This window comes from Notamacropus eugenii, chromosome 5 (assembly GCF_028372415.1).
Source record: "Notamacropus eugenii isolate mMacEug1 chromosome 5, mMacEug1.pri_v2, whole genome shotgun sequence".
In the NCBI taxonomy this organism is placed as follows: domain Eukaryota; kingdom Metazoa; phylum Chordata; class Mammalia; order Diprotodontia; family Macropodidae; genus Notamacropus; species Notamacropus eugenii.
Genome location: NC_092876.1, coordinates 232,809,028 through 232,833,360, shown reverse-complemented (window position 1 = coordinate 232,833,360; position 24,333 = coordinate 232,809,028). Strand labels below are relative to the sequence as shown.

Sequence of the window (24,333 nt, the reverse complement as noted above, 5' to 3'; positions counted from 1 at the left end):
TTTAAATACCAAAATCACCAACAAAAAAGCACAAAAAAAATGCAGAAATCATTGCACTAAATAGATTTGGAAAAGGAAACTTGTTTATAGTATGAGAGCTGAAACAAGAAGCCAGAACATCTCCTTAGTCAGCCTCAGCTGGGAGTATGTATATTGGGTGACTCAGATTTCTTACATGACTATGAAAGCTCTGCAAGTATTGATTTGGGATTTGCAAATTTTAGGGAGTAGGTGAATTCACAAATATAAAATCTGCAAATAATGTATCTACTGTTTCTTGTTGTAAGGATCAAATAAAATAATATTTATAAAGCTATAGATCAGTGTTAGCTATTATGATGTAGAATGACTGTCTTGGTGGGAATATGGGATACCTTTTATTACAGAGTAAAGGAGGAGAGTATAGGGGGCTGATATCAAGAAGTTGTAAGATACAGATAAGGAGAAAAGAGGGAACTTTCCAGAGTCCTCTCTGATGATAAAGAGTACACACTACTAGCTTCCAGTTTGAAAGTGGAAGGAAAGGGACAAATAAAATGGAAGCTAGTTGAAGTAAAAGGGCTAAATTTAAGACCTTGGTAAAGTTTCAAAGATCTCTATGTTCGAAGGCAGTAGCAAAGCTGGAGGAACTAGCAGATATGCCAGACAGGGAGAGTGCAAGTATTAGGAGTAAAGTCCCTCAGGAGTTAGGCATGGAATCAAGGACATAAGTGGAACAGTTGTTCAGAGATTAAGGGAATGAACATGAAGGTAGCACTCATGGAGCATTAGAGTAGATACAGGAACTCAACTAGAATAAACTCCTCTTATTGAAGTAGAAGGTAAGAGTAAATTGAATGGTTATGGGTGGAATGAAGTGCTTGAAAAGTCAAGAAGGCTCTTTAAAATAGCCAGTCAATCCCACAAACGTTTATCAAATGTCTGCTATGTATAAGACATTGTGGATAAAGATAATGTGGGGAGTTGATAGGATATTAATGAGAATAAAGTGCTTTCTGCAGATGTTAGTAAAAAGAGTAGGGATAAAAGAATTACTAAATAGTAGCAAGGGCTCATTTGAAGATAGACTACAATAATTTGTTGTGGGCTGGGTCTGCAGGAGGATACTTTATCGGTTTCTCCCACTTTTAGTCACACCCTAGTGATTCTCAGAAAGTTTGATTAAAATTGGTTTTTCATTTCTACATCTTGTGTGATTTTAAAATTGTATAACTCAGTTCTTAAAATGACAGTTGAAGGCAGTTGAATGACATTTGAAGAACCTTTGGCTCCTCAACATGAGAAACATCTTCTCATTCATTCTAATATTTGAGTACCTGTGTGCAGAGTCCTTTGTCAGGCACCGAGATGGCTTTTTACAACGTGTTGATGTTAATACTTTAGGTATAATTAGAGAAAAAAGATCCACATAATTTAAACAGTTACATAATGGAAGGACAGGGCAGTATGTGATTAAACAGCCAAATAAGTGACACATAAAAGTGCTCTTAGTAATTCAGAGAAGCAGCATCTTGTGTAATAGGACAAGGTTTCTGAGGTTTTCTTGAACTATTCATCTAATCAATGGCAAATCACAGCTAACTGGATACGTTTTTTGTAGGTGCAATGGATGAGCTTCACAGCTTAGATCCAAGAAGGCAAGAATTATTGGAAGCTCGATTTACAGGAGTTGTAAGTGGAAGCACTGGGAGCACTGGAAGTTGCAGTGTTGGAGCTAAAGTAAGTGTTGCTTTAATAAACAAACTTTTATTTATATTGAATTATTTAAATATAGTTTGCAAAGGATCCCTTTATTTTGCAGTAAGAAGTTATGACCTGTTAATATTGTGAGAAAGAGTGATTTTATGTCTGGTTTCACTATTATGCTTACTTTATATTTTCTTGTAACTTCTATGAAAGCAAAGTCTCTCAATTCAAATATATAACAAGAAGTATTAACTAATTCCTTGAAACAATCTATTTAATTTTATTTCAGTAAATATTAAGTCATTCTGCTAGACATTGAAGGTATTCAAAGATATGACTTAATCTTTGCTCCCAAGGAGTTAATATCTTCTTGTGAAGCAACTGAGTGAAGCTTCTAGTGGATAAGAGTTGAAAATAGCCTATTCACGTATAATTGAAATGTTCTCTGAATCAATATGCTTCTTTGCATTCTTAATTTTGGGGGGGTTTAGTGAACTCTCCTGTTTTTGTCTGTGCTATAATATATTCCCATTATCTCAATTTGCTTTTGTTTCTTTCCTACTTTTTGTCAGTTTAATTAATCAGTAGTAATTATCAAGTGCATTTGTCTTGAGCTGTGCTGTGTTAGGTATTAAAGTATTATTATTATGTTAGGCATTAAAGATGATATTAAAGTCAAGAACCCTCCTCCAAAAATGTATTTGGGAAGGCAGTATATATGAACCAAAGAAGAAAATTAAATGTTAAAACTGTGGTTAAGACATATTTTTTAAAAAGGGCCAAACCACTCTGGGCTTCATGGAGGTAATTGGACTTGAACTTGAACTGGCTCTTAGAGAATGTGTAGAGTCTTTGTCAGTAGAGGTTAGGAAGAGAAGACATTTGGAGCACATCATATATAAAAATGGAGAGCAAGAAAGAATATGGTATATCCTTGGGAAGAATGATTGGCAAAATGAGATCAAGCTTGGATAAGGGGCTATAGCAGTTAAATGAGTAGAGTGGTGGCAGATAGAGTAAACATAATATAATGGTTCAGAATCTTTTGGTATTATATGCTACTTTCGGGGGAAAAATTATAACTTTGTAACATTACAAAGGGAAAGGATGTTGATATATCAAAATCACTTTGTATAATCTTATACAAATGTGTTTAATTTACTTGTTAGGAAAATGGATTGCACTATGCCATGAGTTGGAAAAAGCTAAAGTATTAACAACTTCTCTAATGTTTTGCTGTTTGCTTTGATAATCTCATTAACTTTACCATAATTTAAACTTAAAAAGCAGTATCAAAAAGCTACCTCTATAAATTACCACTTACTTCTGCACTGTGTGCATGATTCAGCATTGTTCATGTAAAATATAAATTTTTATGGGAATCTTAGAAAACTTTGAAATTTTAATCTCAAATAATGAAAAGATCTTTAGAATGTCTAGTTTTAGTTATCCTTTACCTTTAAAACAGGCTGATAGATTTGGTAGTCAAGGAGAACTTAAATCATTTAGTTCCAACTTCCCCTTTTTAAAAGTAATGAAATTGAGACCAAGGGAAGTTAAATGATACATTCAAGGAAACACAAATTTTAAATTTAACACGGTCAAAATTATCAGCTTTGTTTTCTATAATCTCTTTATGACTTGTTAAAGTTATCAGTGTTCTCCGTATCCACCATCATTCTCCCAATATTTTTTTGGGTGTGATTCCTCATTTTTAGATTGTTAAGCCATTTGGAATTTATTGTGGTATATCAAATTCTGTTATATTACATTAAAAAAAAAATCAATCCTAGATCACTTCAAATTCAGCAACTATTAATTAAGCACCTACTCTGTGCAAAGGCACTATGCTAGATGCTAGGTATAAAATAAGACATTAGACCCTGGCCTCAAGGAACTTTTCTGCTGTGCAGATACCACTGTAAAATGAGGATAATAATAGCACATATTTCCCAGAGTTGTTATGAGGATCACATGATCTCACATTTATCAGGTATTTACAAATACATCAAATGATATTTACAATGTGATATTTATAAAGCTTATTACAGTACCTGACACTTAATAGGCATTTAATAACTGTTTGCTTCCTACTCAAATTTTTGTAAAGAGGACTTAATTAAGCCCTTTTACAATCTTAAAAATTGAAGACCCCACCAAGGGTGTTGTGGGTTATATTTATTGATATTTATTATATTAGTATATTAGTCTTATTACAGAAAGTGGTTTTGACCTCATGGATCCACTGAAAGGGTCCTGTGTAACCCCCAAGTGTTCTTAAACCACACTTGGAGAACTGCTTACATAGTACTTTCCCAGCCTGCCCCTTATTACATACTCACATGCCCTTCTTTACTTTTTTGCTACAGTTTTGTACCTTTTTTGTATACCTTTACTTTTGTTACAGTTTTCCATTTACCCTTGGATTCCTACATCTGAGCTAAACCCTTAGTACTTTGGTATCATGAGAGGCTGTGTGGCATATATTATGATGTGCAGAGCCAAGGGCAGACGTGATAGTTCTTGGTTGCCACTGCTGCTGTTGTTTAGTCCCATTATGCTTTTTTTTTTAAAACCAGTTCAGGCGATCAGTAGGTTGTCTAGTTTTCTTCAGGTTATTGCAGGTTAATGTGATTCCAGGAATTGTGTCTCACGCAGGGAGACTTGCACATTAGAGACCAACCTAACTAGCTCTAGAAAAGTATGTACTGCTAGAAAATTGGCTGATGCATTGGGCTATTTATAATATAAACTAGTACCTTTAAGACTAGCTAATACCAACTCTAGTAATGTTCTAGTAAAGTCTCTAGGTATAGGGAACAGAGCAGATGTTCACTTTATATGCAATTCAGCATACATTTATTTTATTATTTTAGTCATTTTTAGGCATGTTTGACCCTTTTTGACCCCATTTGTTGTTTTATTGACAATGATACTGAAGTGGTTTTCCATTTCCTTCTCCAGCTCATTTTATAGATGAGGAATCTGAGGCAAACAGGGTCACACAGCTAGTAAGTGTCTGAGGCCAGATTTAAACTGGAAGATGAATTGTCACTCCAGGCTTAGCATTCTATCCATTGCGCCATCTAACTACTCCCCTCCCAAAAAAAATCATTACACAACTTTAATATATGTCAGGTATTGCTCTTAGTATATACAAGTTGAGATAAGATATTGATCTCTCTGCTTATGGAGCTTATCAAGAGATGGGACCTCCACAGATAATTTTAATACATAAATGCATTATGATGGTGCAAAACAAGATCAAAGCATACTATTTTTCACTTTCTCACTTTTTTGTGTATTTTTGTCTGTTTTTTTCATAACATGACATATGAAAATATGTTTTGCATGATTGTGCAAAAGGGAAAAGAAGGTGAAAATTTGGAACTTAAAAGTTTTTTTTAAATGAATATTAAAATTTGTTTTTACATAGAATTGGGAAAAATAACATTTTTGAAGTTAAAAAAATTATGGTGTCAAGTACCCAGGAGCACCTCTATACCACAGTGAGGCTTTGGAGGAGAATTTTGGGAGAGAACTGCATCAGAAACAAAATGAAACATAATAACATTATCCTACCCCTGTGTAAAATTTCATGGTTTATTGACACTTGCCATACCCTCTAAAATATCATAATGAAGATGGGGAAAGCACAGAGCAGAGAAACTGTACTCATCAAAGAGCTGGAGATGCTTTCCATTTGAGCTCACACTAAAAAAATCACAGCTATTCTATCTATAGATGTAGGCTAAGGGGTCATAACAGAACTTTACAAAATTGTAAAGAAAACAGACAAGCTTAACGTGGCTGTCCAAATTCTGAATTATAAGAATTAGATGTCATCCCTTTAATCTTTTATTATTCATCAACTGGTTCATTTATGGAACTTTTATTTAGAAGCTTGATTAACAAATCAGTTCTTTTCTTCAGCATCATTTTAAGAACAACAGGCCACATAAAATCATTGTTGAGTGAGCTAGAATATTCCAGTGGTGAGGGATTTTAAAGATATGTATATTTTAAAGAATATTGGCATTTATCTAGTTTGCCTCCTCCCCAGCTTAGGCCCCCCTCCCATCCTTTTATCTACCAGGCTTTTTGCACTAGGTAAGTAACACATAATCTCCTTTCCTGACAAAAAGAATAAATGGAAGAGACTTCTAAATAAAAGTGAAGTTATTTTTCTACATGGCCCCAGATTTACTTAATTTAAATTGCTTTAGATTCAGTTTTTCTTTCACTCATTCTTCTTAACCCCTTCATCGTCTTTGTGCCTCCTCAACTCCTAGGGAAAAGAAGGTCCTTTTTGGTTCTTAGGATGAGTTTCTCTGACTCAAAGTTAAAACTATATTAGCTTTAAAAAAATCTATTCCCCCTTACGGTCTTCTTGTATCCTTGACTGAAATATGCATGTATTTGCTCAATAGATATTTACTGAATGTATTTTATAAATACTCTGCTGTTTTGTTCAGCCTTCCAGTCTTTTTGCTAGTAGCTATTCTGGGGAGATCTGATCCTTGCCCTTGATCTTAACTCATGCTTTCTGCTTTATTTAGCCCAAGGTCCTGGAATCTGTGCATTACATTCTTCTTCAAAACCTTCTTTTCTGGTCTATGTCTTGCCGTTCATCTGCTGCCTTAACCTTTACAAATAACTGAATCCTGGCTGAGAATAATTTCCATTTCCTTCTATTCTACTTAACACCCAGCTCATGTGTTTATAGTGGGAATTGGCTGTATCATCTTTTAGATTTAAAGCAATACATGTGGGCATTCTTTTAAGTTCTTTTTCAAAGTACAGTTTTTTACATTTTAAGTGAAATAATACTAATTTGAGAATGAGACTGTTTTGTTTTGCTTAATATGATATTTTTTTATGGCTTTTATGGCTTGTTTCTCTTTTGGTTTCTACTCAGTGTGGTTCCCATTCCTTTGAAAAGGAAAAATAAATTATTAATCATATAGTACTTGAGGATTTAGATGAATGGAAATTTTATATTTAGTTTATTATTTGAATACTTACAGCCAAATTATCACATTCCCTTATTTACTATGTTTACCTATGATTAGACTTTCTTGTTTGTTTTTTTAGTCAGTTTTTAATTAAAATTTTTTTTCTTGTCTTTAACAGGCATCAACAAATAATGAAAGTTCTAATCACAGTTTTGGAAGCTTGGGATCTCTAAGTGATAAAGAATCAGAGGTATGTAATTGTGTATAATTCTGTTAAAAACCTGCATCACCTTTGTTAAGTAGATATTTTTCTTTTTATTAATTATGCTTGTCCTGAAGGTTAGTACTTAAAGTTCACTGGAATAAAACAGACTATCAGAATAAATTTATTCCTATCTACAAATTGTAGCAATGTTGGCAGTTGAAAGAAATTATATACTGGATAGCTATATAGGTGACCTTGAATATTGGTTATATAAAAGGGTCTTGGTCTTGGAATTAGAAAGTTATTTGTCAGGAATAATTTTAGGATGTTAAGGTGATTTTTCAAATAACTTTGAGTTATATATCAACGTTTCTTCTTTATATTTATTCCTGAGTCTTCTTAGTTTCATCCTGAAGTATTTGTTTCTTGTGTATGCATGCACACTTCCCTTTGTGGGGCACAGATATTCTTCTTTTTAGATTTTGCTGTTGTTGTTCATTCTTTTATATAATTCTAAAGAATTTCTCTTCCTCTTTCCCTCATGAAAACATGTATTGAATAAGCACATATTTGGAGTTTGGGTATAGATCAGTTTTGAGCATGCTGTACTTAATAGCATCTTTTAAAAAGCATTTGTGTTGGAAAGTCTTGAGGTATTCTTACATAGTTGATCATGCCTTTTCAGTTTTGGTTGATTGATGCTTTAGAGTTTCATCTCACTAGATGTTAAGGCAGTCTGGCAGTCTCTCATTAAATAGTTAATACATTTCATATTTTTCCCTATCAGTGTAACTGCCTTCTGACTTTGATCTATTCCAATCTTTGTTTTTCTTGGGTTAGTGTAGCTTTATTGTGTTGACATTTGAGTATCAACAGGCTTTTCAGCACTCAGTAACTATAGATTTGGTATTGGCCTTTAGTGGAGAGAGAGTACTGAAAAAGCCATCTTCATGTTTTGTGGCATTCATAAGCATCTGATCTTTTATTGCCTGGATCATTTTATGGAGTAATATACAGGCATCCTCTAACTCCAAAGGAGTGTGGCATAGGGCTCTGACTCATCAGGCTTTCCCTTCCACAGAGACAACTGGCAGGCAGCTGAAAGGACACTGTACAAGTGAATGGGACATTATCTGCAGTAGGTTCCCTTGAGGTAAGCTTTAGCAGGCCCTCTTGAAACCAGCTACCACAGATTAGATTTTCATATTAATTTAGTATGAACTAGGACCTCAATTATTTTTAGGTTTAGGCTTAGCTAAAATAGAGTTTCTCAAAACCTGTGGTTATGAAAGATAATTTCACTACCACTTTCTAGAAGTTTGAGGCTCTTCTTGATAATTCCATAGTATTAGGTATATTTGATAAATTCACATACCTCTCCTGTTTTTTAATGATTTGTTTGGTCAGGGCCAGTTAGACATATTTTTGGCATGATATGTAATTTCTTTTCATTTAAATGGATGTTTCTATTTGATTTTTATTGGGAAATATTAGTGAATAAAGATGTAAGTGATTTATAACACTGTCATCTTTTTTCTATGTTGTTTTGCAGGCTCCTTCTTACTTCCAAATAGATGTAATAGATTTCAGCATTTAGGGCTCATTTACAAGGAATCAACTTTTATAAGAATAATTTTGTTCTCTTTAGAAGATTTCCAAGGATGACTTGAATTTAGTATGTACTTAACAATGAAAAGTGTGGTTTCTTGGTTGGGCAAAGTGCTTTCTGCTACGTAATTTTGTTAGTGCTTTTCAGGGTAAGTGATGTGACCCATTCTTTATGTAATGCAGTTTTAAGATTTTGGCAGTCCTAGTCTTAAAAACTTCCATCTCTATGCAGTGAATCAGATAAACTCTTGAATTAACTTCCTGCCTCCCTAGTGGAGAAATATTGTGGAAACAACTGCTTTGTGATAAATTTGTCCCAAGAATTGGTTTTTTGATTCCTATTTCTTTCCCCATTAAAAAAAAAATGAAATTGCCTAGAGAATACCTTCCCCTTCCTAGCCTGCCACTACTCCCGCCTGCCCCCCAAAAAGTGAAAAACATGTGCATATACTTGTATGTGTGCTGTTCTTTTGGGGAGACTGGTTGAAGTCATTCAAAGCCTTGTCTAAGGTGCTACTGATAGTAGGAGGAGCCTCTGGCCCCATACATCTGCCTGCTGATAGGTCTTTCTCCTCTTAGTCAGTGAATAAACAGTAATTAAAAGTATTTGCTACATACTAGGCACTGTGCTAAGCACTGGGGATACAAAAAGAGGCAAAAGATAATCCTTGCCGTCAAGGAGCTCACAGTCTAATGGGGGAGAGAAAATGAAAATGAATATGCACAGATAAGATTTATATGAGGTAAAAAGGAAATAATTAATAGAGGGAAGGCACTAGAATTAAGATGAATTAGGAAAGGCTTATTGTAAAAGATAGGGTTTTATTTGGCATTTGATTTAAGGTGGGGAAACCAGGAGGTGGAAATGAGGAGGGAGAGCACTCCAGATCCAGGTGTGGGAGAGACACAGAGAAAATGCCCAGAGCTGAGAGATAGAGTGCTTTGTTCATGCAGCAGCAAAAAGATAATGTCACTGGATCAAAGAGTGTGTGAGGGGGAATAAGGTATAAGAAGACTGGAAAGATGGAGGGTAGGGTAAGTTATGAAGGGCTTTGAACATCAAAGGATTTTGTTTTTGATCCTGAAGGTGATAGAGGCCATTGAAATTTATTGAATAAGGAAATAACATAATTGGTCCTGTGTTTTAGGAAAATCACTTTGTTGGCCAATGGAGATAGATTGGAGTGGGGAGAGAGTTGAGGCAGGCAGACCTTCTAGCAGACTATTATAATAGTCCATGCTTGATTTGATGGGGGTCATCTCCATAGTGGTGGCAGTGTCAGAGAAGAAGGGGGGCATATGTGAGAGATATCAAAAAGATATCAAAAATCAACTGCCCTTGACAACGGATTGGATATGGGAGTGTGAGTCAAGGGTAACATCAATATTTCAAGCCTGGGGAGAATTGGAAGATGGTGATACCTTTGACAGTAAAAGGGAAGATAAAAATCAGGAGGGTTTATAGAGAAAGATAATGAGTTCATTTTGGTTGTGTTCCATTTAAGCTTTCTACTGGATATCCAGTTTGAGATGTCTGAAAGGATGCAAAACTGGAGATCAGCAGAGAGTTTAGGACAGGATATTTGAGAATCATCAACATAGAAATGATAATTAATCTATGGGAGCTGATGAAATCAAGAGTGAAGTAGAATAGTATGAGAAGAGGGCCTACGACAAAACCCTGAGTGATACCAATGTGGTTTTTTTTGTTTGTTTTTTTAATTTATTTATTTAACTTTTAACATTCATTTTCACAAAATTTTGGGTTCCAAATTTTCTCCCCATTTGTCCCCTTCCCCCACCCCAAAACACCAAGCATTCTGATTGCCCCTATCACCAATCTGCCCTCTCTTCTATGATACCAATGTTTAGGGAGCGTGAGCTAGATGAGAATTCAGCAAAGGAGACTGAGGAGCAATCTTGATAGGTAGGGGAGAACCAGGAGAGAATGGTGTTCTGAAAACCTAGAGAGAAGAGAGTATCAAGGAGAAGAGGGAGGGTGATCAAGAGTGTTAGAGCCTGCAGAAAGATCAGGAAGAATGAGAATTGAGTAAAGGACATTGGGTTTGGCAATTAAAAGATCATTGTTAACTGTGGAGAGAGCACTTTTAGTGGAATGATGAGGTCAGAAGCTTGATTGTAATAGTGGAAGAAGAGAAAGTAGAGGCTCCTGTTGTAGATGGTCTTTTCAATGAAGAAAGCATTTTAAACATTTTGTTTTCTTTACTCTGTCTCATTTAAATTGAACTATGCTTTAACTTTCTCCAACTTTGCCCAAAGACAAGTACTTAGATACTTGTGTTAACCAGTGTTTTCAGTGTGATTCAGGGATAGCATTTAATTATCTTAGTACCCCAAAACTCTCCTTATCAAATTGACCTATAATGTATCACTATGTCTTTTAGAGGCAGGTTAGATGTTGCAGTGGATCGAACACTGGACCTGAAGTTAGGAAGATCTGAGTCTAAATCCTAGTTCTGACACTTACTTGCTGTGTGGCAAGTTAGTTAATCTTGTTTGCCTTAGTTTCCTTACCTTTCTGAGCTGGAGAAGGAAATGGCAAACCATTCCAGGATCTTTGCCAAGAAAATCCCAAAAGGGGTCATCACAAAAAGTTGGACACAACTGAACAACAACAATGCCTTTTATGTTATTTCTACTTCTAGTTGTGAATTTTTTTTTTTAACAAAGGAATAATGGAATGTATCCCCTTCATTAACTGGTATCAGAGTGTACATGTGGGTAATCTCAAACTTAATTGAGTTACATTTCTAAAAGTTTAAAGTTTTTTATGATTTGGAATCTTTTTCTCATTATAACAGTGTTAGAGTGAGTTGATTTTCAGGATAGTCCATAGGAACCTATTTAATCCAAACCAATAATACTATTTTCAAGTTCTGTGACATAAGAGCTTGGGGTCCATTTGCTTCAGGTAGTAGGAAGACAAGACTTCCCCACTGGTAGGTTCAGGATTAGCTCTCAGCAAAATTTTGAATGCTAGGTAGTGCAGTGGATAGAACAGCAAACCTGGAGTCAGGAAGACCTGAGATCAACTCTCGCCTCAGATACTTACTAGCTGTGTGATCCTGGGCAAGTCACTTAACCCTCTTTGCTTCAGTTTACTCATCTGTCAAATGAGCTGGAGAAGGAAATTCCTTCTCCAGTGTCTTTGCAAAGGAACCCCAAATGGGATCATGAAGAGTTGGAACAATTCAACAACAGTAACACCAAGACTTTGAAAGAATGAAGTTCCCTTTATAAAAACCTTTTTACCTCGCTTTTTGTGTTCCTCTTACATCCTGATGTCCTTTATAATGAAAGCTAGTATTCTCATCTCCAAAATCCCCATTTGTCCTCCAAAATGTTCCGTGTTACCAACTTGCCTTCTCCTCATCTTTTTTTTTTTTTTTTAATCCCTTCATTCCTTATTCTTTCAGTGTAGATTTATAGGTCATTTCAGCTATAATACATTTGGCTTGTTATTTAATGTGGTTGGTTTGATATGTCAATGAGTGATAGTCCTTAATTCCCCTTCTCCCCTTTCTAGACTTGTTTGAAGTTTAAAAGAAGCTTCCCATTAAACTCAATAGATCTTTTAATTATAGATTATATTTATTTATGTTAGAAATGAACTATGGGAACCTTTTTTTGTATTTGTGCACATGTGTCACATATAGAGGATCTTGGTTTAGTCAATGTATAAATATATATTATATAAACATATATTTACAAAATGCATATATATCCATCTATTCTATTTATCTTTAGCTCTCACCTTCATTTTTTTCTCAAGATCTCTTTTTGCAGTCTTCTTCAAATTTGGGCAGTCTTTCCTTTCTCCATATTAAATATCAAGTTATTCATAAACTTTCTCTTAATATTGGGTAAATAGGCTAGATATACTGGCATAATGGTTATCACCATGGTGTAGGGCAGAGGTGCAAAAACACATGGCCAGTGGGATTTATGTGGCCCACAGTATTCCCTAGTATGGCACAAATCAGATTAGACTGTAATGGGAAAAATATTTAGCAAACAGTTAATGCAGTAAACCATTGATAATGTTACATTTAAAAACTAAGTCAGTATATAGCCTGCTGGAATCTTTATGGATAGTTTAGTGGCCCTTGTTTCTGTTTTAGTTTGACACCATTGGACTTGAGTCTCTTTTCTTCTTTTAGTAACTTTTGAAGAAATCTACTTTAGGGAAGTAAGGAAATTTAATAATTTGATTTTCAGGCAGTTGATCTGGTTAATTTTAACACTTTTAAAATGTATGACTTTGTGTCTGTAACTATAAAGTCGTAGATGTCTTACTATGATGAGGGAGGTGATTGTGGATTCTTAAAGGCTACATAGCACTAGATTGTAGCCCTGGAAGACCTTACCAAGCTGACTGTCAAAGGACCAGACTAAATTTTAAGTCCTCCTTTATTATGGAAATGTTTTGTCTAAGGGTCGAGAGAAAGGAGAACCAAATTGATCATAGGATGAGTTTGGAGGGACCACCGCCACTCCCTAACAACTAAAGAGATTGTGATGAATATTGGTGGGAGTATCAATATCTACAAAATTACAGATCTTTAAGGTATGAGAGTTTTGGAATAGTATGATCATAGTGAAATAGAACTTAAAATCTAAATTTGAATACATTCATCACAGTAGTTCATTTTTAAGTATTTAATAAAGGTTGTGTTATAAACTCTTAAGTTCTTATTTAAATTAAACCTAAACTAAATCATTGTGATCTATCTCTTTCTGACCTTTTATTACTGATAATGCATATACATAAATCATTTTTAAACCTTAATGCTTTGTTTCACATTCTTATTTCTATTTTTCAAAAGACTAAGGAAAAATAAATGACAGAGCTTAATGAGCTAAGTTCTAAGAGGTCATTATTTCAGTTTCCAGTAATGATAGCTTTTTAGAGTGAATTTTATAGGGTTTTATGAAATCTTTTTGAGTCGTATTCTTAGGAATAAAATTGTATAAAAAAAGATTCTGTCTTTGAGATAGTAATTTGATTGATTTTGAGTAGGATATTAGTAATCTTACCTGGAATTTATGATTTTCCACAGTTTATTTCAACCATTGTCAATCTTTCCTAACTTTTGGTATCTGCCTTTTTCATATGCCCTTGAATAAGTGATAGTCGATATGTAGTCTTGGATGAGTATAGTTAATTTGCTATTTTTTCTTCTCTGAACATAATGTGTTATGTCCAAGTGCCATCATATTTAAATCTATTTAGTCTTTCAGATTGCCATATGACCCCCTGATCAGTGTCATCATCACACTTCAAAAACACATTCTTCTTTGTTTATCTAAATTATTAACAAAAGAATTTAACCCTACTTTATGTGCATCTCTTGCTATTTATTGCATAGGAACAAATCAGAAACCTTAGTTAAGCTGTCTTATGATCTTTGTTTTTCTGGCCTTAACTTTTTCTTAAAAGATGTTCTATGTTCTATAGGAAAATACACTTTAAACACATATCCTTTTGGATTCAGTTCTTACAATCCTTGAGCAATTTTGTTAGTGCTGGTAATAATGCTAATAAAATCCTGGCTATAATATAAAAAGAAAACTTATATGAAAAACTTTCAATTATATTATTGTCTTCATTTCCTGTAATAAAAAAGTTATACTTTGTTAGATATTTTCCACTAGCATTAATTTATAAAAAAGAGAAGTATATTAATACTTCATTAATTTAGCATTATTGTTTTATAAATTCACAGTAATTTAGATACAGTTTATGAGAAAATGGCTTTATACTTATTCTGTCAGATATCAGAATGTCTGACATTTACTTAAGTCAAGTTTGGAAAAAGGATAGACGGAAAAAGGGGAAAGTATCTTAGAAAAATGTTAAGTCCTTCTTTATTGTGGAAATGTTTTGTCTAAGGGTCTAGAAATTTGTCCTGTATGTATCTTATACGTTCAAATTGTTTGCCTTTGGTTTCCCTTATTAGAATGTGATCTCCTTGAGAGTAGCTGTCTTTGCATTCCCCAGAGCTTCTCCCCTGCCTGGCACTTTGTGTAAGTGCTTGATAAATACTTGTTTACAGACTGTGTTGTGGTCCTGGTTCTGCTTCTGTGTGACCATAGGCAAGTTAGCTTAACTTTTCTTGTTTCCTTCCTTACTTTCTTAAACACTTCCACCCTCCCACACTCAAATAGGAACATGACTGAACTACATGAACTCTAGTGTTTCTTGAAGCTCTAAAATGATACTGTCCTGTGTTTTGATTTAGCAAATCAGCTGTCAATATACTGACTAAAGGTTGTCATATTTCATGCGAACAAGATTTTGGGAGAAATGTTAAAGTTTTAAGTAATGGATGATTTTTTAAACATCATTTTAACTGTAGCTATTGCATATGAGTAATTACTATACTAACACTAAGTTATTCTTATTTACTAATGGAGAAAAGACAAATTTAGCTGACCTTGAGGTTACTACATTGGAGGATTTTTTAAAGTAAGGAATGGAAGAACTGTCTTACAGATTTTTAATTTTTGTACATACCACTTGGCAAGGGATTAAATCACCATTTGTGCTATTGTTGTAAAAATGGTAATGATAATTTAGGCATATTTAGCGACACCATACCAGTAGACCTTAAAATCTTGTTCTTGTTCTGTGGAGGTCTGTAACTGCTCTGGTCTTTCTCTTGGTATCTTTGTCTACTGCTCTCCTTTGTTCCCTCCCCTGTTTCTACCCTATCTTTTCCCCTTAAATTTCTCATGATATGTAACTTAAATATATTCTTTTTGTCACTTGTATTTAGTGAACAGATAATCAAAGATTTAGAGTTCATCTGATCCAACCTTTCATTTTCCAGATGACACTGAAGTACAGAGAGATTAATGTATTTGCTTAAGGTCAAACAGGAAGATAGGAGGTAGAGCTAGCACTGAAACGCAGATCCTCTGACTCAGAATCCACTGTTCTTTCCATTGTATTGTGATATTTCCCAGGAAAGGGAAACATTTTATTTTTCATAACAAAGCCGCAAGACCTAAATTAGGTGTTTTTTTTTAATCTGGGTAAGTACTTCTCCATTTAAATTTTTTTTAAAAAGGTACTTAAAAATAGCACTTGCCATGTGTCTAATGCTGTGGGCACTATGGCTTACCAAAGAGATTATCAAACCACATAGCTATCAAAGTGTGATAATCCTTTTAAAAAAAATTCTTTCTTATAATTACGAGCTTGGCAAATAGGATCATTTCCAAATATTATGAAAAACAGAGTATTACATATGAAACCTTGAATTTCTATCATATATAACTTGGTTTATTTTTGAAAAGCATATAATAATTTTAACATGATAGTTTCCAAACTTTTCCAAATTGTCTTCTGTGAATTTCTGACGTTTCATTGCTGTTGCTGTATTTTTTTTTGAAATCCACATTTCATACTCCTTCTTTAACACACTCTTCCCTTTAACAAGCATAGTCCGACAAAACAAATATATACATTGAGCAAGTCTAAAAATGTGTGTCTCATCCTGTGCCTCTAGTTGATCATCTCTGTTAAAAGGTGGGATGAAGGCTTTGTTATCAGTTTTCTATAGTCATTGTTGGTCATTGCATTGATCAGAGTTCTTAAATCTTTCAAAGTTGTTTTTCTTTACAATGTTATATTCCTGTAAATTTTCTCACTTTACATTATTAGTTCATGCAGGTCTTCCTAGGTTTCTCTGAAACTGTTCCTTTTGTCATTTCTTACAGCACAACAATACATTATACTTATGTACCATAATTTGTTAGCCACTCCCAAATTTGAGTGCCCTCTTAATTTCCAGTTCTTTATTACAGCAATGTGCTACTATAAATTTTTTTTGTAAATGTGAGTCCTTTCCCTCTTTCCCTTTGGAGTATTGCCTAGTAGGGTGATCTCCTGTTCAAAGTGTATAAACATTTTACTGACTTTTTGCCAGATTGCTTTTCAGAATGGCTTGACTCTATGCTTTGACCATTTATCTATTGGGAAGTGACTCTTGTTCTTTTATGTTTGAATCAATCCTCTATATGACTTGCACGTTAAACCTTCATCAGAATTTTGTGTAAAAAAAAATTTCCCTTCTAAGTTTACCTGGACTGATTTTATTTGTGCTTATACGTTTCACTTTTATACAATCAGAATTGTCCATTTTTGTCTCCTTCTAACCCTTCTATCCCTTGTTTGGTCTAGAATTCTCCTGCTAAGTGATGTTCTTAAGGCAGAGATATGCCCATTTCATTCTCTTACTTAATAAACTTGAGGGGTTTCCTTTTACTTTGAAGATCAAGCACAGCTGCCTCTGTTTAGTATTTGACTTAGTATGGTACAGTGAAGAACTCTGGAAGTAGAGGACTTGGATTAAAATTTTAATCCATTTACCTCTATGACCTTGTACTAGTACCTTAACTTCCCTTGGGTTCAGTTTTCTCATCTGTAAAGTAAGGGATTGGATTAGAAGATTTGTGAAGTCACTCTGAGCTCTACATGCATGATCCTGTGATCCAGCCTTGCCAGATTTATTATGCATTACTCCTTTACACATTCTGTAGTCCACCCGACCTGTTCTTATTGCTGCTGTGTCTTTGCATTCTCTGTCTCCCATGTCTGAAGTTTGCTGCATCTTAGAATTCAAAGCTTCCAGTCTCAGCTCAGTTGTCATCCTCTCCATGTGAGGCTTTTCCTGATTTCCTCCCTCCCAGCTATTACTACCTCCCACTCAAAATAATCTTGTATTTTATGTATACTTACACATATGGTCTCCCTGGCCTCCCTAACCCAAAGAATGTAAACTCCTTTCGGGTGGGTACACTTTAATCTTTGTCTTTATATCTGTAGCCTCTAGCACGGTGCCTGATACTTAGTAGCACTTAATAAAAGCTTTTTTGATGGATTGAGAAGTTTACAACCAAGTTCATTAACTGCAAAATGGCATTGAGCATATCAAATGCTTCCTTAAACTTTTGCACTTTCATCATTAGATAAGAGATTTCACATTTTAACATTAATGTTAATCTAAGAAGATATTTGTTACTCTATTCTCATTTGTGATTTCATTTTCTTTATGTGATTTTGAGAAATATTGTGTAAGAGGCTCAGAAAATTTAGAGAAGATACAGAGATGTCTCAAAAAATATAAGGTCAAGAATTCTGCAATAGGAAAATAAAAATATAAATTGTAAGAAGGAGTATAAATGGTAAACTGACAATCTTAAAAATTACAAGAGTTGTTTTGTTATAGTCAAATGATGATATAATAAAACTGTTTGAAACTGAGCTTTATTTATAAATTAAGTTTGTCCTTTGAAAATTTATAGGTAAATAAATTTTATTGACCTAAATTTTTTGTCCTTTTGATCTAAATATGTTTTGTAGTGTTCTTCCAAAAAACCAAAAACATACAAAACTGTCTCAGGCAGTCTTGTATAATTTTTGTTAGTTTTCTTCTTAACATTTAAGTAAGATTACTTTAAGAAAATAATTCATATTAATGATGTGGTATGTGAAGTCAGTCCTGCATTAAAGTTATACTCTGGTTTTGATGAAGAGGTGATCCTGGTTTTAGGAAGACTGTGCCAGCAAGGATACAAGCTCTGGCTCGAAAAAACTTCAAGTGTGACCTTATGATGAAGATTTGTTTATTTCCTGAGGCATAGCTATGTTTAGAGGCAGCTAGACGGCACAGTGAATAGAGCTGTGGGTCTGGAATGAGAAAGACCCAAACTCTAATCCAGCCTCAGCCACTTACTAGCTGTGTAGCCCTGGGAAAGTCATTTAGCCCTATTTGCCTCTGTTTCCTCATCTGTAAAATGAGCTGGAGAAGAAAATGGCAAACCACTCCAAAGTCTTTGTCAAGAAAACCCCATGGTCAGTATGGTCCATGGACTCACAAAGAGTCAGATGTGACTAAACAATAAAACTATGTTTACAGAAGTCTGTTACCAGGTTAGGACAACTAGATGATGTAGTGAATAGAAAGACTTGAGTTCAAATCCAGCCTCAGGTTTTGTAGTGGTTTGCCATTTCTCTAGATCATTTCATAGATGAGAAAACTGAGGCAGACAGGGTAAGTAACTTACCCAGAGTCACAGCAGCTAGTAAGTGTCTAAGGCCAGATTTGTATTGAGGAAGAATCTTGATTTCAAGTCCTCACTCTATCCACTTTGCCACTAACTTCTTCATTTTATGGAGCTAAGAAGATTAGATGACTTTCTCAAGGTCACTTAGGAATTTGAACTCACGTTTTCTGTTCTTTCCAATATATATTGGTCTTCAGTATTGCAAGTTATTTTTTAAAAAATCAGTTTTTATAAAAGTTTCCTTTTCAAATTCTTTCTCTCCCACTTCCATTTCTACCTATTAAGAAAGTAAGAAAAATAAGACCCATTTCAAATACATATAATCAAGCAAAAAGCCCTTCATTAGTTATGTTCCCCTTAGCTTCTTACTCTTGAGTCTTTTATTCTTCTGTCTGGAGGGTTAGCATGCTTGATGATGAGTCCTCTGAAACTGTGGTTCGTTCCATTGTATTGATCAGAGTTCCTAAGTTTTTCAAAGTTATTTGTCTTCAGAATATTGTTATTATAGTCTAAATTGTTCTCCAGCTTGTCACTTCTTTTTTGAATCAGTTCAAAAAGTCTTCCTAAAGCAAAATAGTATTTCATCATATTCATATATTATAACTTGTTCAGCTATTCCTCAAAAGAATTTGAGGGGATAGCCCCTTAGTTTTCAATTCATTGCCACCACAAAAAGTATAGCTACAGAGATTTTTGTGCTTACGAGTTCTTTTCCATGTTTTTGAAATAGAGGTCTAGTAGTGGTATTGCTGGGTCAAAAAGTATCCACAAAAGCTATTGCTTTTTGGTTATAACTCAAATAGCTTTCCAGAATGACTGGATGAGTAGTTCACAGTTCCACCAACAGTGCTTGAATTAATGTACCTGTTTTCCCATAGCCCTTTCAGCATTTGTTATTTTCTCTTTTTGGCAACTTTCTAGTGGTACCTCTGAATTGTTTTAATTTGCATTTCTCTAATTATTAGTGATTTAGAATATTTTTTCATATGGCTATTGATAATTTAGATTCCTTTCTCTCAAAACTGCCTCTTCATATCCTTAGATCATTAGTCAATTGAGAAATGGTTATTATGAATTTGATTCACTTCCCTACATATTTTGGATATGAGATCTTTATCAGAGAAATTTGTTGTGAAAATTTTTTTCCCCGATGTGTTTGGCTTCTCTTCTAATTTTTACCTGCATTGGTTTTGTTGGTGCAAAAACTTTTAAATTATATGTAATCAAAATTGTCCACTTTATATCCTGTGAACCTCATTCTCATGTTTAATCATGAACTTTCCCCTTATCCATAAATCTGAGAGGTAGTTTCTTTGATTATCTTTTCATATTTTTATGTCATCACCCTTTCTATTTAAATCATATACCAATTTGGAGCTTGTCTTAGTATATAGTGTGAAATATCAGTCTATAGCTAATTTTTGCCAAACTGCTTTCCAGTTTTCTCAGTAGTTTTTATTGAATACTGACTTCATGTCCCACTAGCCTATTATTTTGGTGTTTATCAGAACACAAAGCTAATATGTTTGTTTCTGCATATTATGTACCTAATCTTGTCCACTGTACCTCATTGTTTTAATTATAGCCTTGCAGCATAGATTGAGATCTGCAACTGCCATTCCTCTTTCTTCCCACTTTTTTTTTTATTACTTCCTTTCATATTGTTAGTCTTTTGTTTTTCCAGATAAGTTATTTTTTCTTTTTTTAATCGAATTATTTTGTTTTCAGTATTCAACAATCACTTCCATATATCTTAGATTTTTTTTCCACTCCCTCCCTTTTATTCCCCTCTCACTCCCTACTCCCTCCCTGAGATAATACATTCCTATTAAATGCATATTGCATAGAAAAATTAAAATGAATGGGGGATACCATAAAACAAAACATAACTTAATACAAAAGAAATGGTCTGTTTCTGTCTGCGGTCCAGTTCCATAGTTCTTTCTTTGGATGTGGAAGGTGTTTTGCCTCAAGAGTCCACTGGAAATTTGTTAAGTCCATGCATTTCAATGAAGTACTAAGTCTACCAGAAAAATTCCTCTCACACTGTGGTTGTTGCTGTGTAAAAAGTTCTCCTGGTTCTGCTCCTTTCACTCATCATCAGTTCATATAAGTCTTTACAGGCTTCTCTGAAATGTTCCTGTTCATCATTTCTCATATCACAATAGTGTTCCATTACATTCATATACCACAACTTGTTCAACCATTCCCCAATTGATGGGCATCTCCTTGATTTCCAGATTTTGGCCACCACAAAGAGAGCTGCTATAAATATTTTTGTACATGTGAGACCCTTTCCCATTTCTATGATCTCTTTGGGATAGAGTCCCAGAAGCAATATTACTGGGTGAAAGGCTATGCACGTTTTTGTAGCCCTTTGGGCATAGTTCCAAATTGCTCTCCAGAATGGTTGGATCAGCTTACAGCTCCACCAGCAATGAATTAGTGTTCCAACTTTCCTACATCTTCTCCAACATTTATCATCTTTCTGTTTTGTCATGTTAGCCAATCTGATAGGTGTGATGTGATGCCTCAGAGTTGTTTTGATTTACATCTCTCTAGTCAATAGGGAGTTAGAGCATTTTTTCATATGAGTATAGGTAGTTTTAATTTCTTCCTCTGAAAATTCCCTGTTCATGTCCTTTGACCATTTATCAATTGGGGAATGACTTGTATTCTTGTACATTTGACTCGGTTCTCTCTATATTTTAGAAATGATGCCTTTATCACAGACACTATTTGCAAAACTTTTCCCAGTTTTCTGCTTCCCTCCTAATCTTGGTTGCGTTGGGTTTGTTTGTGCAAAAACTTTTAAATTTAATGTAATCAAAATTGTCCATTTTGCACTTCATAATGTTCTCTGTCTCCTGTTGGGTCATAAATTTCTCCATTCTCCATAAATCTGACAAATTCACTGTTCCTTGCTTCTCTAATTTGTTTACAGTATCAATCTTTATACCTAGATGTATTCTTGTGTACAGTGTCAGGCATTGGTCTATGCCCAGTTTCTGCCACACTGTTATCCAGTTTTCCCAGCAATTTTTGTCAGACAGTGCGTTCTTATCCCAGAAACTGGGGTACTTGAGTTTATCAAACAGTAGATTGCTATATTCATTAACTACTAAGTCTTGAGTGCTTAACCTATTCCACTGTTCTACTCCTCTGTTTCTTAGTCAGTACCAAGTGGTTTTGATGATTGCTGCTTTATAATACAATTTGAGATCTGGTAGGGCTAGGCCACCTTCCTTAGCCTTTCTTTTCATTAGTTTCCTTGATATTCTGGACCTTTTGTTCTTCCACATGAATTTTGATATGTTTTCTAGCTCTAGAAAATAATTATCTGATAGTTTGATTGGTATGACATTGAATAAGTAAACTAATTTAGGTAGAATTTGTCAATTTTATTATATTAGCTTGGCCTACCCATGAGTAACTGATTTTTTTCCCACTTACTTAGATCTGACTTTATTTTGTGCAAGTAGTGTTTTGTAATTGTGTTCATATAGTCCCTGGGTTTGTTTTGGCAGGTAGACTCCCAGATATTTTATAGAGTCTACTGGAGCTTTAAAACGGGATTTCTCTTTCTCTTTCTTGCTGTTGGGCTTTGTTAGTAATATATAGAAATGCTGATGATTTATGTGGGTTTATTTTGTAATCTGCAAGTTTGCCAAAGTTGTTTATTATTTCAAGTAGTTTTTAACTTGATTCTCTGGGATTCTCTAAGTATATCATCTAGCTCTCTAAAGTAATACTTTGGTATTTCAATTGGTATAGTACTGAATAAGTAAACTAATTTAGTAATTGTAATTTTTATTATATTGGCTTATCCTACTCGTAAACAGTTATTATTTTTCATTTGTTTAGATCAGTGTTTGTGTAAAGAATATTTGTAATTGTAATCATAAAGGTCCTCTGCATCTTGACAGGTAGATTCTCAGTAAAATACCTAGTCTCTAGGTATTTTAAGCTTTCTAATTCTTTTGTTGGTAATATATAGCAATGCTGGTAATTTGTGTGAGGTCTATTCTATATTCTGCAACTTTACTGAAGTTATTTATTGCTTTAATTTTTTTAGTTGACTCTTAAGTAAACCATCATATAATCCGCAAAAAGTGATAATTTTGTTTCTTCTGTGCTTGTTACTTCAATTTCTTTCACTCATATTGCTATAGAATGAATCTTTTTAACATGATTTTCTGTAAAATAGAGTAGGTTTCAGATAATTTTTAGAGTTAATTACTTTTGTTACTATTTGCTGATTCTAAAATATTGTCTATGTTAATTTAAATATACATTTAAATGGTTAATGTGATAAATATTTTTGGAATGAATTTTAAGGGCACTAATCACATTCAAGTTTAGACATCTTATACTAATATTCATAGAAAATATTTTCGTAAGAACTTTTAAAAATCTACTTTTGTAGGGTTACTTTTTCTTTAGACTGTGTTTTATATCTGAATCTGGAGTAAAAGTAATATAGGGAAGATGTGTGTTTTGTGTGTACCAGCAGAGGACATATTAATAGTTGTCTGGTTTTTTAGGGTTAGTATTTTCATTTGCCAAGGTACCTGTCTGGGAAATCTTGTTGACTTGTTGAACCTCTAGAATATATTACATTTTCTATTTTTCATCATTCTTAATCATCAATATATCTTTAGATTAAAGTAAAAGACTAACCATCTTAATTTAGAAATGCATTAAACTGGGATATTTTCCACTTTAAATACCTGTAAGAAGAACATGATTTATTATTATGATATGCCATGCTTTGACATGATAATTTTACCCTCTTAAGATTTTAATCAGATTCTGCCTGTTATTGCCATATTTCATTGAATTTGTGACTTCATCAATGTAAATATTCCCTCCAACAGTAGATATCAATGCCTAGCCATATCTTTTCATTATGGGTCCTTTTCCATATCCTCCCTTAAATCTTCCATAATGCGTATCTTTTAGGTCTTTTTAAAATTGTGGGGTTACAGTATAATATTTTAATTGCTTGCTACATCTTGCTCTTTTTTCCCCTTCAATGAAACAATTTCTTTTTTAAAAAATCTAAAATATTTGATTTGTTTTTAGTTTTCAGCATTCACTTTTATAAGATTTTGAGTTCTTTAATTTTCTCCCCCTCTCTCCATGGTCCTCTTCCCCAAGACAATTTGATATAGAGTTAAGCATATTTCCACATTAGTCCAGTTGTAAAGAAGAATTAGAACCAAAGGGGAAAACCATGTGAAAGAAGAAACAAACAAAAAAGAGAAAATAGTATGTTTCACTCTGTATGCAGACTTCCTAGCTCTTTCTCTGGTTGTGGGATAGCATTTTTCCATCATGGGTCTTTTGGAATTGTCTTAGATCCTTGTGTTGCTGAGAAGAGTTAAGTCTATCAAAGTTAGACATCACACAGTGTTGCTGTTACTGTGTACAACGTTCTCCTAGTTTAGTTCATATAGGCATCGATTCGTGTAAGTCCAGATTTTCTTTTTCTTTTTTTTTAATTAATGTATTGAGTTTTAGTTTTCTACATTCACTTCCATAAGTTTTGAGTTTCAAATTTTCTTCTACTCCCTCTCCTCCTCCCTCCCCAAGATGGCATGATATCTGATATAGTCTCCTCTTATGCATTCACATTAAGCATATTTTCACATTAGTCATGATGTAAAGAAGAATTAGAATTAATGGGAGGAATCATGAGACAGAAGAAACAAAATAACAAAAGAAAAGGAGAGCAAATAGAATGCTTTCATCCTCATTCAAACTCCAAAGATTTTGCTGTGG

At 34.0% G+C, this 24,333-nt stretch overlaps 1 protein-coding gene across 2 annotated transcripts in view; it reads left to right on the top strand.

Moving 5' to 3' along the window:
• TLK1 (tousled like kinase 1) overlaps window positions 1–24,333 on the top strand; it is a 173,030-nt gene that overhangs the window by 55,819 nt on the left and 92,878 nt on the right. For both annotated transcript variants that reach the window (XM_072612295.1, XM_072612296.1), the window contains 2 exons: window positions 1,601–1,719; window positions 6,820–6,891. In XM_072612295.1, coding sequence (XP_072468396.1) covers window positions 1,601–1,719; window positions 6,820–6,891 — 191 coding nt within the window. The remainder of the gene's footprint in view (window positions 1–1,600; window positions 1,720–6,819; window positions 6,892–24,333) is intronic.